This window comes from Anabas testudineus, chromosome 3, assembly GCF_900324465.2.
Source record: "Anabas testudineus chromosome 3, fAnaTes1.2, whole genome shotgun sequence".
NCBI classification, from domain to species: Eukaryota; Metazoa; Chordata; class Actinopteri; order Anabantiformes; family Anabantidae; genus Anabas; species Anabas testudineus.
Window position 1 is genome coordinate 2,244,601 of NC_046612.1, and position 15,746 is coordinate 2,260,346.

At 38.5% G+C, this 15,746-nt stretch overlaps 3 protein-coding genes across 3 annotated transcripts; 2 read left to right on the top strand and 1 right to left on the bottom strand.

Moving 5' to 3' along the window:
* Positions 1–236: 236 nt before the first annotated feature.
* On the top strand, positions 237–3,299 carry hddc3 (HD domain containing 3). Its single transcript, XM_026378256.1, has 4 exons — positions 237–374; positions 1,489–1,544; positions 1,635–1,875; positions 2,246–3,299. Exons 1-4 carry the CDS (start codon positions 263–265, stop codon positions 2,374–2,376), a joined length of 540 nt encoding a protein of 179 aa, XP_026234041.1. The 5' UTR covers positions 237–262; the 3' UTR covers positions 2,377–3,299.
* A 146-nt stretch (positions 3,300–3,445) lies between these two features.
* mfap1 (microfibril associated protein 1) lies at positions 3,446–7,540 on the top strand. Its single transcript, XM_026378255.1, has 8 exons — positions 3,446–3,627; positions 4,684–4,900; positions 4,986–5,118; positions 5,230–5,417; positions 5,695–5,964; positions 6,048–6,207; positions 6,671–6,760; positions 6,999–7,540. Exons 1-8 carry the CDS (start codon positions 3,549–3,551, stop codon positions 7,176–7,178), a joined length of 1,317 nt encoding a protein of 438 aa, XP_026234040.1. The 5' UTR covers positions 3,446–3,548; the 3' UTR covers positions 7,179–7,540.
* A 56-nt stretch (positions 7,541–7,596) lies between these two features.
* hypk (huntingtin interacting protein K) lies at positions 7,597–10,759 on the bottom strand. The gene is made up of 4 exons (XM_026378257.1): positions 10,560–10,759; positions 8,761–8,816; positions 8,559–8,610; positions 7,597–7,835 (listed from the first exon to the last, which is right to left on the bottom strand). The coding sequence occupies exons 1-4, from the start codon at positions 10,719–10,721 to the stop codon at positions 7,740–7,742; spliced, it is 366 nt and encodes a 121-aa protein (XP_026234042.1). The 5' UTR covers positions 10,722–10,759; the 3' UTR covers positions 7,597–7,739.
* Positions 10,760–15,746: the final 4,987 nt, after the last annotated feature.

The window sequence follows — 15,746 nt, forward strand, 5'->3', positions numbered from 1 at the left end:
TGAAACCGATAATATAATTAGTTTCACAACAAATAAAAAAGAAATACAAATGTGACGGTGAATATCTATGACAACAATATAAAAAAGGCGTTTAGCTGAGTTGACAGCTTCCCGCTTCCGTAGCTAAATAAGCGGAACTGATCCCGTTTTCAGTTGTTTCCCCCGGACCCTGGATTGGAACGGACCGCTGTACGTTTAGAAAAGGACCGACGTTCAGACGAGAAATTATCCGGCGGCGTTTTACTTTCACTTACTCTTAAAAATGAATTCAGACGCGGCATTGTTGTTAGAAACTGTTAATTTCGCCGCAGAAAAACACCGCAACCAGCGGCGCAAAGATGTGGACGGAACGCCGTATATTAATCACCCGATTGGTAAGAACAGGACATTTTATTATGACACCTTCAAATGCTGCTCGTAAATCTGTTTACCCTGACAACGGTAAACTCAGGTGGTGAGAAGAGGATCATTTATTATTTATAAATAACAATAACTTCACTTTCCGAACAAAGTTACTGTTTTTAAAAATAGCGTTGTTTAATATTGACCCTTGATGTGACATTTGATGGAGGGAGACTGAACTCTGATGGATATTAGTGTTAGTTACTGGAGCTGTCCCCTGTCTCATATTCATCTTTTGATGTCAAACCCAAATGTTTTCATTTTCTATTGCAAAAATAAAGGAACTGCCTCACTATTCCAATACTTTTGGAGAGTGTAAATGTAATTTGATCATGTAATTTAGTTGATTATTTATTGTCTTCCAACCCAGGAACAGACACAAATGACTTATTAGATAAATCTGGTATGCATCTGTTTTTTTCCATTTGATAAATTAAAAACTTTACTGAATGTGATGAGATATGGACACAGTGGTGTGTACAGACCAGCTAAAGACTAAGTTACAGATCTGTTTGCATGTACTCAAGATATCAGCTGAGAAGAACAATTGTTACTATCAGCTGGTTATAGCTCCCCGTGCAGTGCTCAGGGAGATAGATGGCAGCCCATGTCATCCTTAACCTTTGTACATTCTGCGAAGATGAAGCGTCTGCCCTTCAGACTGTGACAGGGGTAGATTACTTCAATAACTTATCCTAAAGAGACATAAAGTTACATAAAGCATATTTGATCTGATCTGTTTCTTTAAAACAATATTTTTTATGACAATTTTTACTGTTGATAGCAACTATTCATGATTCAGTTTATTTTTGGTAATGATACTAGAACCATTGGCAGGACAAAGTGAATAAGTCTAAACTTCAGTACTTATAAAAGTTTTTGTTATTACTTTAGGCACATTAAATTTGTTAATACTCTTGACTTAGGTGAAGATCAGATCACATTTTATGACAAATTACTGAAGAAAACCATAAGGTTTTCTTCAGTAATTTATAAGGTTCACATCCTTTTTTTTTGCCACTGTGTTTGATACTACTGAGTGGTTCTATATACTGATGCTCACAACTCTGTATGTGTACTTTTAAGGAGTAGCAAGAATCCTTAGTCAGGAAGGAGGCATCACAGACATTGAGGTTTTGCAAGTAAGTTGTTATCAGTAAGTTACTGTGAAGAAACACTGTAAAGTATGCATATCTTCTGTTACTGAGCTTATGCATTGGGTTTCCCTGCAGGCTGCCCTGCTTCATGACACAGTGGAGGACACGGACACCACCCCTGCAGAGCTTGAAGCTAAATTTGGAGCCACTGTGGCTCGTATTGTTCAGGAGGTGACAGATGACAAAAGCCTGCCCAAACAGGAGAGGAAACTTCTGCAGGTGGAACATGCGCCTCATTGCAGCCGTGAAGCCAAACTGGTCAAACTGGCCGATAAACTGTACAACTTGAGGGACCTGAACCGCTGCACACCTGTTGGTCAGCACCTCTCTTTCAATTCACACCCCTTAGTTTAACAGTCCATACTTGTTAGTAGGATGAATTCATTGTTGGTTTTGGTGATTTTGTCAACAATTAATTAGAGGAACATTATCAATTTGTCAATAAAGTGTGTCCTAGAAACAAAAATTTAAAAATGCAAAAATAGTTCCTTTCTCATAGTTGAATTATATCCATGTAAACCTAATTGGAGTGATGTAGTAGTGCTTTAATAGCGTATAACTAGTCAACAGATAAATATAGTGGTGCACTGTAATTTTTCCCAGTCAAGGTTTTTGTAAATTCCTAAAAATGCAAGAATTTAAAGTTCAGCCTGTACATCACCGTTTTTTTTCTGTGTGTTGGGCAGGTTGGACAGCTGAGCGGGTGCAGGAGTATTTTGTGTGGGCCTCTGAGGTGGTAAAAGGCCTAAAAGGAACGAACGCTGCACTGGAGGAGAAGCTGGAAGAGCTGTTCAGACAGAGAGGAGTCCGGCTCTGATAACACACCCCATAGGAGAAAAACTTTTTATATTACAATAAAATATACTGCTGAAAAGAAATTTAATGAACACTTGAGCTGTGCTCACTGCCTGGCACCTTGGAGCTTAGTGTAGTGGGTTCCGGGTTCCTCCTGGGGCCCGGCCTCATTTGTTGCGAGTATGCAGGCAGTTCCTGGAGGATGAGGTAATTGATACCATTGACTGACCCCACACTCGCCTGACCTAAATCCAATAGACCTCTGGGACATTATGATTCAGTCCATCCAACGCACTAGGTTGAACCTCAGACTGTCAGGCAGCTCAGTAATGTGCTGGTCCAGATCTGGGAGGAGATACCAGGACACCATCTGTCACCTCATTAGGAGCATGCACTATACATTTTCATTAAATACATTCAGTATGTAACCTCTGTGATGTCTGTGTATACACTGTGCACCATATTTCTCACAGACTACTTATTCCAAATTCAGAAAGTTCTAATTTGAATCTGTAATCGTCAAAGGGCTTATGCATACAAAATGAACACAGAAGGTGTTCAGGTGAGTTTTTCTTTATGTAAAATCAACTTATGTAAAGATGCACATAAGATTTGCTCTGTGTAATTTGGATTGATATTTTTAAGAAATAAAGGTGCTTGGATGCGTCTGTATGGGAAATACAGTACATACTGTACACACAGGTGTGTGTCTTTCTAAACTATGTCACTTCATTTTGGCACAGGTTAACTCTAATCAAGCTCAAGCTTTTTTTCCAATTTTGGTTACTAATAGTTGATTGGAAAATGGCAAACTAATGGCAAACTGAAGTGAAAGGATCGGAACACTTTCCCATGGACTGTGATATCGGTCACTAGACGGCGGTATTTTACGGTTGTACACGATACTACTTCACCTCACATTTAGTCGATTTAAAAAGATTTGTATTTTGGAAATAAACTGTAGTGTGTAGCCACTATACACACACACACACACACACACACACAAAAAAGTAAAGTTCACTGTGTTTTCGTGAACTTTTATTGGGCGGAACTGTCTGTCGGAACAAATCCACTTCCTGTCCGTTCACGCATTTTGTTGAACTTCCGTTTGTAAGAAACGACGTCGAGCTCGTTTTGTTCAAGTGAAATACTCATTATTATTTCTCTACAGCTGATATCGTTGAACAGGCAGCCATGTCTAGTGGCGACACAAACATGAAGCTCCCACCGATCCAGTCCACGGCCGGAGCCGTACCGGTTCGGAATGAGAAAGGTGAGACCTAGCAGTTTGTTAACAGGCGGCTAGCGGCGTGCTAAGTTAGCTAGCTTAGCTAGTAGAGCTGCAACCAACGACTGTTTTCATGACATCTTAATCATTCTGTCCATAAACAATGAACACTATGAAATACAAGCTTTCACAAATTCTGGGAGTCCATGGTGAAGTTTAAGTTGTTTTGTCTAACCAATAACTCACAGAGACATGGAATAAACATCTGGTCCCATTTAATAAATCCATCAACTCATCACATGTGCAGTCCGTCATTATGTTGCATAAAAGTCAAGTAATGTGGAATGTAAACACAATGCAGTACAATTTAGTTGAAAGTGTTGGTTGACTAAATGATGGAACTGTAAAACTGCTGTAAAACGAAATCCCAGCATGTTGCAGCCTTTTCTGTAAACACCCTGAAATTGCAGTTCGAAGATTTCACAATGGGATGAAAACATGTTGATTCTTTCCCAACACAAGCATCTTAAAATGTCCATAATACATAATAAAACCTATACACAGTTAAATGGTAGACCACCAACAACAAACTACATAATTTACCCATGTTCCAGTGATTTTAATCCAGTGATCATTATCTACTGGAGTTTTCTTGTTCTTCAGATAATTTACTATTTAGTAATGTTAGTAAGATGCAAGGCATCAAAACATTTGCAAAATGTTGCATAATACCAAAGTTAATTTACTTAGTTGTTATGTGTGATTAGACTGAGATGTGTAGTGTGAGCTTTGTGGAAAGAAAAAAAATTAACTGTTAAGGCTAAAAAAAAGAGATTTAATTCATTCTTGATTCATGTGCTATTTTTATAACTTTATATATTTTTCAAAAATCCAGAGATAATTCAGTTTACAAACCTCACATTTGTGAACTGGAATCTGCTAATTTTTGGGCAACTTGTAAATAATGATCTGATTATTAAAATGTTTTTTATTATGTTTATTATTTTTCAGAATTGTTGAAGTGGTAGTAAACATTCTGAGAAACATTTAAATGTTTACTGTAATGACCAAGTTTGTTCTTCGTGTCTGTTCTTTTCCCAGGTGAGCTCTCAATGGAGAAGGTGAAGGTGAAGAGGTATGTGTCAGGTAAACGTCCTGACTACGCGCCAATGGAGTCTTCAGATGAAGAAGAAGAGGAGTTACCACTTGTGAGGAAGGGAAAGGAAGTCGAGCCAGAGGTGGAAGTGGAGGAGGACGACGTCTCTGATCCGCGTCTCAAACGTTTGCTCAACCGTGTCTCTGAGGACGTGGAGGAGAGGTATTGCAGTGCCTTTTAAATTTGATTTGCTCGCTCTGTTTCCTGTTGCCAAAATTCAACATCTGCCTACTGTTTTTGTCCTTAGGCTTGCAAGACACAGGCAGATCGCAGAGCCTGAAGTTGTGGTTGAGAGCAGTGAGGACTCTGACGAAGGCACATGGCACCCAGAACGTGAGGAGAGCAGTGAGGATGAAGAAGAGGAAGAAGTTGATGATGAGGTTGCTATGAGTTTGTCCCTGTTACTTAAGCATTTCTGGTTGCAGTTATTTTGTTGTTTTAGGTAATAGAATTAGGAAAGTTTTAAAGATGGACTGTCTGATTCTGTGTAGGAAATTGAGAGGAGACGAGCAATGATGAGGCAGCGAGCCCTGGAACGCAAGAATGAGGAGATGGAGGTCATGGAAGTGGAGGAGGAAGGGAGGTCAGGGGAGGAGTCGGAGTCTGAGTCTGAGTATGAAGAATACACCGACAGTGAAGATGAAGCAGAGCCGCGACTCAAACCTGTCTTCATCCGCAAGTAGGAACTGAAACGACACAAAATGTTTCTTTAATTGATGAACTTTCTCACCTCAGCTAACGGATAAAATATTTGTTCTTTAGTTCTTATGTCTAAGAAGAGGTAGATAGAAACCCATCAACAGACTGGAGAAGATACTGAAAGAACAGGCAATTAGTCTGGCTGTTGAGTTCATATAGACATGAGATTTATCAGAATTATGGATTATATACTTGAAAAGAGACATAAGAACATGGAGCAGCATGCTCAGTTTCTCTTCTGTCTGTTTGTACAACAGAAAGGACAGAGTCACAGTGGCAGAGCGTGAAGCAGAGGAGCAGAAGCAAAAAGAGCTGGAAGTGGAGGCAAAGAGGCAGGCAGAGGAGCGCCGACGCTATACCCTCAAGATTGTGGAGGAGGAGGCTAAGAAGGAGTTTGAGGAGAATCGGCGCACACTGGCTGCTCTGGATGCTCTAGACACTGATGGAGAGAATGAAGAGGAAGAATATGAAGCCTGGAAAGTCAGAGAGCTGAAACGCATCAAGAGGGACAGAGAGGCCAGAGAAGTGTGAGTAAACTTTACATGTAACTACTAGAAATAAACTTCACATATGCAGTAGCCTCCAGTTAATGAATGGTGTTCATCCTCAGCCTGGAGAAGGAGAAGTCTGAAATTGATAGATTCCACAACATGACGGAAGAGGAGCGCAGGGCCGAGCTCCGCAACAACGGCAAACTTGTCACCAACAAAGCCAGCAAAGGCAAATACAAGTTCCTCCAGAAGTACTACCACAGAGGAGCTTTCTTCATGGTAAGTGACTGCAGACAACATCTATCTTACCTGTGTCAGATATACCAAAGGGCGTATTCACTTCTGTTACCATCAGGAATCTTCCTGGATGGTGGTAAAGTTATTCTTCTTTTGACCTTTTGAGAAAACTCCTGAGATAAGAGAAGGACCAGTGTTTACCACTGCTGCTACTGATAACTTCACAGTTCATAAATGAGCTTCTCTATGATGACTGGTGTCACTTGGTTATTGATGGTATCAAAGGGAAGATCATTTCTAGCTGGTTTTATTTGGCCAACAATAGAAACCTAAAACGTTCAGTTTACTTTTTTTTAGGACAAAGTATATTTAAATAAAAAATTTAAATAAGTGCTGATTACATTTTGTATACAAAAACTACCATTTACAAATATTTCATATTGCATCATACATTTAGCTTAAGACAAAAATCTCTGTGTAACTAATGATGTGGTTTCTGCTACAGGATGCGGAGGATGACCTGTATAAGAGAGATTTTAGCCAACCTACTCTGGAGGATCACTTCAACAAAACCATCTTACCCAAAGTCATGCAGGTCAGCTGCTTTTACTCATATCTGGTACAGCAGGTTATATGGCAATCACTTTTTTCCCTGCAGCTCCCTGCTGAATGTTTTCTAACTGCTTATTTAAATGTGTTGAAGCTGAGCTACTTATTTAAAATTATTTTATACAAGATAATTATTTTTGTTCTATTTAGTTTAAAATAATTGAATTGTTGATGATTCAGTTCAGTTCTGATTTGACCTCTCTGGGGTTTGTTTTCCTTCTCAGGTCAAAAACTTTGGTCGGTCTGGACGCACCAAGTACACCCACCTGGTGGACCAGGACACCACGTCGTTTGACTCCGCCTGGGCCCAGGAAAGTGCTCAGAACAGCAAGTTCTTCAAGCAGAAGGCAGCAGGCGTGAGGGACGTGTTTGACCGTCCCACCGTGAAGAAGAGGAAAACCTGAGGTGCAAACTGAGAAAATCAACGCTGCAGCTTCACTGACTGTTTGGTAACTGAGCTGCACCCAGCTGATCTCTGCAATTTAATTTGTGGGAGGAAACAACAAAGACTGATTCCACAACTTGGATGAGCTGTTGATCTACCTGAAGGAGCAGCAAACCTTAAAAATCTTAATTCCACATCTGCAGAATATCACTTTAATGTGGACGTTTGGCTGTAAAAATATAGCTTAAATTCTTTTTTTTTTTTTTTCTTATATTTGATGAGATGTAGAGGGAAACTATTAGACTAGTGCCGATTCCTGTTTTGATTTCAGGTGTTACAGGTATTATGACTTGTTTGTGAATAAAAATCTCATTTTTAAAATGTCTCCATACTTAAGTAATAATCTTACTTGATGTTTAATCAGACAATGAGACAGGTCAACTGTTAACTTTTATTTAAAAAAAAAAAAAAATTGTGATGTGTTAAATATTACACTTCAACAGTTGAAGAGTTCAGTCTGACTTGATGAGCTCTGGTACAAAAACAAAGTGAAGCAGTCTGTTGAGTAAAAGCTGTTTGTTCAGTTGGTCAAAGCCACCAGAGCCTCCACCACGTTGCCCATGTGTTCCCTCAGACTGCGCTCTGCAACGACCCTCGAGATTTCCATCTCTGACATCTGCACAGCAACACAGACATCACAGCATGAACCAAATGTACAGTTTAACAGTGCAAATAAAGCTTACACTACTTTACTTTACATCCAGTAAAGTAATATAAAAGTCAGAGGGGTTGAAAACACCAAAACAATGTTGTATATTATATCTGTTATAATTTCTTGTAAACAGAAATGATCAGAAATGGGAAGGACATAAAATGAAGACTTCACTCTAAGGATACAAATTTAAGCAAATATGTGGCACTGCCCACTGAAAAGCTCAGATCTGAATTTCATCCAGTGAAGCACGTGTTCAGATAATCAGGTGGATTTGATCCGACTCATCAGTAGCTCATTCAAGTAAATGGCTTCAGCTTTTTAGATCCTAATGTACATTTGACAAATTATATGTGGTAAACAAATGCAGTCAACCCTCATTTAAAACAACAGCATAATACAGTAGCTACATGGCTGAAGTATACAGACACACAGAGCGTTTTACTTTGGGTTTGTGGCTGTGTCTCTAGGACATTTTAGAAGACAGTCTTCTTCCAACTCTGTTAACAGTTTGGGTAAAACACTTTCCGGTTTCCACTTGATTAAACCAGAAGACAAGCCCATAAAATGGCATCAAAGAATATCTATTTTTGGATTATTGTATAAGTTTACAGTTCATGGTTTTGTGATGACCATACCATCACCAGACATAAAAAATATCCCAGAATTACTGTGTGAAACACTTACAATTAGTTCTACATCCTCTTTCTTGATGGTGACTTTGGCCAATTCTTTTTCTCTGTAAGCACAAAGAACAAAACAACAAATGTTTTAGTCATGTCGTCTCTACATCATTTTGGCCTATCGGGAAGGTAAAAGATGTAAAATCAGGAGAAAATGGATTTTAAACACAAAAGTCAATGTCTCAGAGGATCAACAGAGATCTTACCTCTCCTGTTTGGCTTTCTGTTCTCGTGATCTTCTGTCTCCAATCACTGACATAGCCTGAAAGAACAAACCTCGTCAGTTTGAAACAAAGGATACTACATACAATGATAATGTTAGTACAGAGAAATTCTGATTCCCACAGAGGATACTTCACCCAAAACATTTCAAACTGATCTTAATGAAGGCCTAGCTCTGAAAAAGGCATTAGTTTGGTGATGTTTCTATTACTCAGTGAATATCTCAGGGATTCTCTGAACTATATACACTGCTGTTATTGTTGACGCTTTCTCCTTCAGTAATCATCATCATGTTCTTTGCAGAATCTGCCTCATGCTTTCTTTTCACTGCTGCTGTATGGGTTGTATGGCTGCTGTGTGGTGGTCTGAGTGGCGACTTTCTGCATGTTTACTAAGATCAGCTGGTAAAAGGTGCAGCACCAAATTGAACATCTGAAAAATTGAGCAGCTAATTTCAGCGTTACTAAATTAGAGCCAGTTAGTCTGAAACTTGTCTTTGGACTTCATTTTAAAACATAACCATACCTGTCTGAGGATCCTGAGGAGTAACGTTAATGCTGAGAACACTTGCACTTTTGTTTCCACTACTTCTTTTGGGTTCCGGTGTTTTTTTATGGGTTACTTCAACTTTGGTTCATGTACATTTAAGTGTTAGTCAGCGGTCTATTATTTGTATAGACTCATAGTCTTGTAGAGACAGGGTACAGAGAGTGCCAAGTCTGTTTTTATTATTTAGAATAGCTTTAAATGTGTGCGGGAATTTCCCACATAATAAGAGTTAGATTTGCAGGAATCATTACAGTTATGCACAATCTCCACAATCCCAAAATGAAAATGTGAAAAATAAAACAAAAAAGGAACAAGCAGAGCTGAGAGCATAAATAAAATAAAAGTAATACAATTTTATATTACCTTTACTACACTTCAGAGATAAATGTTGTACCTTTTCACTCTCACTACATGTATTTGATAGTTTTAAGTTACTTTGCAGATACAGATTCTTTATGACAATAACATGAACCAATAGATGCTGAATGTTAATGTGAGGAAGGCAGCTGTCAGTACACAAAGAGGTGAAAATCAACACCAGCAGTATCTGAAATATTTACCCTCAATTTTATCCATTACTAGACCTTGAACTACTTACTTACTAGAATAGACATCAGATGTAATAGGGTTTACATTTTCTTGTTTGCTTAGTAGAGTACTTTACTTTAAAGCATGCACTTGATACTTGCAGTTATACTTTGGCTTGTAGTGGACTACTGTTTTAGGCAAATATATGCACTCTCGTTTTTCTGCTTGTCTTCTATGTATACATTTCAGATTTCTATATGTGCACTGACTTCTACTTTGGGACATCCATCTTTCTATTATTATAATAATAATATAAATCTGTCAATAATTACATAGACCCTAAAGACAGTGATTTACACAAGCTGGTAAAATGTTGTCTTTGTAAAACACATGAGAAAACTGCATAGATTTAAACAATGTTAGTGGCTAACGTTAGCTGTGAACCAGCTAGCTAGCCGCCCCATTAACTGTTTTTATATCGTCCAAATATTTGACGTTTAAAATCGAACGCTAACAGTGTCTGGTAATCAACTGAAACTCAAGACCAATAACAATATATATACAAATATAAGATAAAGTTACACAAGAGGTAAATTAGGCCTTAGGACTGTTTGGAGTTAGTGAGAATGTGCCGACAGTGAAGGCAGCCGTGGCCGCATGGCTAACATTAGCTTAAGCTACGTTAACATTAGCCCGCAGCTCTCACCGTTTCTAAATCGGAGCTGGAGATTTCCTTCTCCTCCGCGTAATCCGTGACTCTCTCCAAGTCTGCCGCCCCGCTGTCATGTTTTCGAGGCTTTTCTGCCGGTTTTCCAGTGCAGTTTTCCTCGGCTTCCAGGTCCAAATCGACGTCTCCCTCTGCCGCCATGTTTGCTCCAGTAAGGTCGGAACGAAGAGAAAGGTTCCGCAAAGGGTCGGAGGGAAAACGGGATAGGAACGGATGTAAAGGCTGATTTAAAGGGGAAACATCAGTAGAATAAATCTCTAATCTCTAATCTCTAATCTATAATCTATAATCTATAATCTAAAATCTATAGAGTAAATAAAGTACAAATTTGAGGTACTTGTACTTAAATGAAGTAACTCAATTTTGCATTTCACAAGTTTTAAAGTTATGTTCTAATCATTGGTTCAGATATCAGGATCAGATAGGATCAGAAATGTATGGATGCAGTTTGGATTTGGATTATTCTATTTTATGTTGTTTTTTGTTGTTTGTTTTAACAAAGTGAACAACTAATCGATTCACCAAGAAAATTATAAGCAAATAATCTCTTATAAAAGTAATAACTCTTTTATTAGTATTTTCAATACTGTAGATTTGTCTTACTGGTAATGGAGTATTATCACAGTGTGTTATTAGTACATTTACTGAATTAAAGGATGTGAATGCTTTCGCCACCACTGCTCACAGCTCGGATTTGTCTGCTATCTTGTTACCATCTCTTGGAGAATGAGAATAAGACAATAACTAGATTATGTGGACCATTATCTGTACTACAGATTACTAAATCACTAAATCACTCTGTGCTCCTCCTCATTCTATTCCTGTCTGTTGTAAGAGGTTTACTTGTACACATAGCCCTTCAACTATCCTCAACAGAACTCCTGTGACTCCAGACTTTTTTTGCCCTTTCGTGTGCTTGAGCTTTGTCGATCCACACTCCATAATCAGATTAAAGGAAAGAGAAACCTGTCTTCAACCCCGACCAGGACTGAAAACCATCAGTACTCTGTGGTTTTTCATCTTCCAGGAGATGTGTGTGGCTGCGAGCGGCCGGAGGAATGGCCCCTGGTCCAGAGAGGCATTGTCGTTGTTGTCACACCAACCCCTTCATCCTGCTCTATGACTGATGGTATTCTGACTGAGTGGTTCTGCTTTCATCGCCCTCAGGCCTCGGGGACGTCATGTCAGGAAACTGCCTTCAGTCTCAGGTGAGAGGATGCAATGTAAAAGATGCAGAGATGCAAAGCGTGACATTTAAAAGGTTCCCACCCACCCAAGACATAAAAGCTCCTCAGAAAAAGGAAAAAGAGAGTCTTTGTGGTAGGTTTACGTATCTATGTGGTCAACTTGATTCTTGTTTTGGTTGTTTAGCATCACTTCCTGGTTGTTGTTTTTTTTTATCTCTTTGTGGTAATTTTATCTAATGTCTCAGGTAAATCAGTCTGGGTTTGCTCAGGTTTTGTTGTCGAGTTTGTTTTTAGCCTTTTGTGTGAATCACGTTTGTTTTGTGTTGTTTTGTTGTCACTTTATACAGATGCTCTGGTTCAGGGCTCCCTGACCTTTTGGGCCCCTGGATGTGTGCTTGGGGAGCATAGTGGAACAAAATAAGCAGATAACACAAGCTTGTGTTCATGGGAACATGTGAATGTCTTTGCCTACAAAAGACAATATGGAAAAAGAGATCTTGAAAAAAAGCAGAGTCCTCCACAAAATTCTTGTATTTAACAGGTAAAGGTAAAATAAAGGACAACTAGTGGTCTGTCCTTGTGTACACCAAACAGGCTTAGTGCCCCCCAACACCTTTATATATATGTAAACAGAATCAACACGTAAACAAAAGCTTCTGTGTATGTTTATAATGACTGAAGAAAGTCTGCACCTGAAACCATGTCTCTGATTTTTCCAACTGAATACATTTTGTATGTAAACACTACTTTTAGGGTGAAATCATTTTTGTCAGTTTTGATTTTAATGTTTTTCTCAGCTGAAACCTCTGAATCGACAAACAGGAACCTGTAGTCTTTGGAGATGAATGAATACGTGGTGACCATAACAACATCTTGAGGGAAGCTAATTCCTTACACTTTTTAAGTAGTAAGTTGGTCAGAACATGGCCAAGAGGGATTTCTGTAGATCCCCCATAATAAATGATGTACAAGCTGTGTACCTCCCCACAGAGCAACAGATTAAAAGGACTGAAACCCTTAGTTACAGTTTTAAAAAATGTTATTTTTCTCTAGGCCAACTAATCAATTGACCGAGTCACAAAACTAAACTCATGTTTAATAAATTTAGTTAACAGTTGCTTTTCAGACTCAGATTAACAATAGAAATTAATGTGTAATTATCTATGATCGATGCGGTATACAAAGTAATTCAAACTACCTCTCAAATTATTAGTTTCAAATATTAACGTATATATAGATTAATGTGAAATCTGCTTTTTGGCATAATGAGTTCAAAAGTTGTTGTACTTTTAGTATACAGTACTTTGATAATATTACTTTTGTGTTCTTCTTAATTAAAATAAAAATTAAATTCTGAACTTTTCCTTTTACAGACATTTTAATAATGTTGCTGTTGCAAAGTTTTCAAAATCCTTAATCTGACTTTGAATTATTCCAGTTAGTGTCCATGATAAACACGTGTTGCTCCGAGCGTTCCAAGCAGCCATGGTCCAGCATTCCTGGGGGCCCCGTTCACTCTCACATAATTGCTGCTGCCTTGTGGGAGAGGAGAAGGAAGTGCCAAAGAGAACAAACAAAAACAAATTAGCGGATGCAAATCACCTCTTGAGTGAAAGCGCTCAATCTATGGTTCCAATAGGCTTGCGCAATAACAGTTGGCTGAAATCCAAAACCTGTTTACAAAAAAGAAAAAGAAAATGATCCGTTCATTATTCATTTAAAACTCTTCCTCAGCAAAACCTTTCAGATACTGTTTTTTGGCCAGTACTGTTTTTTAAATGTGTTTTGGATGTAAAAAAGGGAGCAGGTGTAAATGATTCACATACGTCAGCCAATAAGAATGATCCAGAAACACAATGTGTCCATTCATGACTGTGGCAGGACAGAGTGAACGAGCTGCTCATATTCTGAGGAATCTGATCGGGAACAGACTATTAAACGAGTCCAGAATTGAATCCATACCACATTCTTAAATAGATAAATAAAGGGCTGAAGTTTGGTGGCTGATGTTTTTATTGGTTTTTAACATTGGAATTTATGCAATTATTAACTGGTTATTATAAGAGTCAGGACAAAGACTTGTTGTTGGGCCTCATTATGACCCTAACAACCATAAATGGCAGAATACAGAGAAAAAGAAAAGTGATATCCAGAATATTATGTAAGTAATGTTGAACAATGACTCTTGTGGAGACATTCTTGGTCTAAAATATATGTCTGGTAGTATTAACAGTTTCTGTCCTTTTTACACTATTTTTGTTGGCGCAGCTGCAAAACAAGAAATGAACATGCTACAAACACAGGTTTTCATTTCTAGTTAGCAAATAGTGACATGCTAAAAATGCATCGTTAAAATAAATCAAAATGCGTATTTTGCTTCAGGTACTAGTAGACTTCATTTTTAGAATAAATGATTAAGATGTTTCCATCTGTTGAATTTGTCACTTAATATTCTGAATTACAGTGTGTAGCTGTTGGGACACATCTTTGTGTCTGGACAGGAGCAGATGATGTCTCTCCACAGTTCAGTTCAGTTCCTGATGAAAAGCTAACTGCTGTGCAGGTGTTATAAGATTACAAATCCATATCTAAATGCAGTGTCCATTATTCATCATGTGTCTAAAATCCCATTACTTTTATTTCATGTTTCACGGTTTGTGTAAGGAAAATAAATTGGATCGCCTACACCTTTTTAAACATTTCTCAGGACCTATTTGGAGATATAGCTAAAGTCAAATAAACTTTAATGAATATGTGACCATGTTGTTGTTCAGTAGTTATGTAGGAGTGGAGAGGTTCCTCCAGTCTAATAATCCTACAACCGTTCCGAGAGAGTTTTCATTCAGTGTAAGCCGAAGCTTCTTAGCTGTGTCTGAACCAGGCTAACCTCTGACGTTCCCTCTTTCTTCACCTCTTCCTAGAAAGACAGACTGCAGCTATCATGAGGAATTACAGGACAGCATTTTGGCACCAACTGATTTTTTCCAACATGCATTTAAAGAGGATTTACACAAACACCCACTCTAACTTAAACTTTCAGTGGAAAACATCTATTTCAGTATTTCTACACTGTTTGTGGCTAAAAAAATACTTATTCTGACATAAACTACTGAACAATCTCCACAGTGACCTGATACATCACCATACTGTCGCCTCTACTAAATGTTAATTTGCACTGACCAATATAAACACATCCTCTAATTCTGCTCATGTTGAGATTCCCTGCAGACTTATGGGTAATGTGTAGGCAGTGAACCAGGTCATATCAAAGGGTTCACATCCTTTTTCTTGCCACTGAATAAAGTTGATGGTTTTGCATGTCGGTTTTGGAAACAAATGCAGCAACTGGATAGAAATCGATGGTGATTACAAAGTTCAGTCTGGAAACAAGAAATGATTAGGAACTGTGGCTTTGGTGGGATAAAGTTACTGTAACTGGGTTGGTTGGATCACCTGCTGTTTGCTGAAGTGAAATTCAACCTTGAAAAAAGATGCTGTGATACAAGTGACACTGGTCCTGATGGAAACCGTGCAATGTTTAGATTTATGCAGGTTAATGTGTGTTACTGGGCAAAATGCGGTGCGGAGACAAATCAGTGCAGTTTGATTGGCCGTTCGGGCTGCAGCTGATGTACTGTCTGGGCTGGTGAAGGTCATCCTGACTGAGAGAATGGCTGAACAACGACTGGATTATCCCAGCGCTCCGCCCTGCACACTAACCCAGATCTAATCTCATGTACTCAGCGCTTTTTAACAGCTAACACACACATCGATTCATTTCACTGCTGCTGTGCAATTCAGAAAATGACCTCAATATTTCTACACTGACAGACCTGAGTCATGTAACACGTACAATATTCAACCACAAAAATTTTACATTGATTCTCAGCATGTGTCAGAGAAAGTTGTGTTGTTTTCATAATTCAATCCAACTCTGCACTGAGTGTATTTATCATTATGGAGCTGACAGTAACTGCAA

Coding starts and splice junctions, on each gene's coding strand:
- hddc3 (XM_026378256.1), top strand. CDS start 263: ATGAATTCAGACGCGGCATTGTTGTTAGAAACTGTTAATTTCGCCGCA. Junction 1,545..1,634: donor CAGACATTGAGGTTTTGCAA/GTAAGTTGTTAT, acceptor GTTTCCCTGCAG/GCTGCCCTGCTTCATGACAC. Junction 1,876..2,245: donor GAACCGCTGCACACCTGTTG/GTCAGCACCTCT, acceptor TGTGTTGGGCAG/GTTGGACAGCTGAGCGGGTG.
- mfap1 (XM_026378255.1), top strand. CDS start 3,549: ATGTCTAGTGGCGACACAAACATGAAGCTCCCACCGATCCAGTCCACG. Junction 5,119..5,229: donor AGGAAGAAGTTGATGATGAG/GTTGCTATGAGT, acceptor GATTCTGTGTAG/GAAATTGAGAGGAGACGAGC. Junction 6,761..6,998: donor TCTTACCCAAAGTCATGCAG/GTCAGCTGCTTT, acceptor TTTCCTTCTCAG/GTCAAAAACTTTGGTCGGTC.
- hypk (XM_026378257.1), bottom strand. CDS start 10,721: ATGGCGGCAGAGGGAGACGTCGATTTGGACCTGGAAGCCGAGGAAAAC. Junction 8,611..8,760: donor CAGAAAGCCAAACAGGAGAG/GTAAGATCTCTG, acceptor TTGTGCTTACAG/AGAAAAAGAATTGGCCAAAG. Junction 7,836..8,558: donor AAGAGGATGTAGAACTAATT/GTAAGTGTTTCA, acceptor GTTGCTGTGCAG/ATGTCAGAGATGGAAATCTC.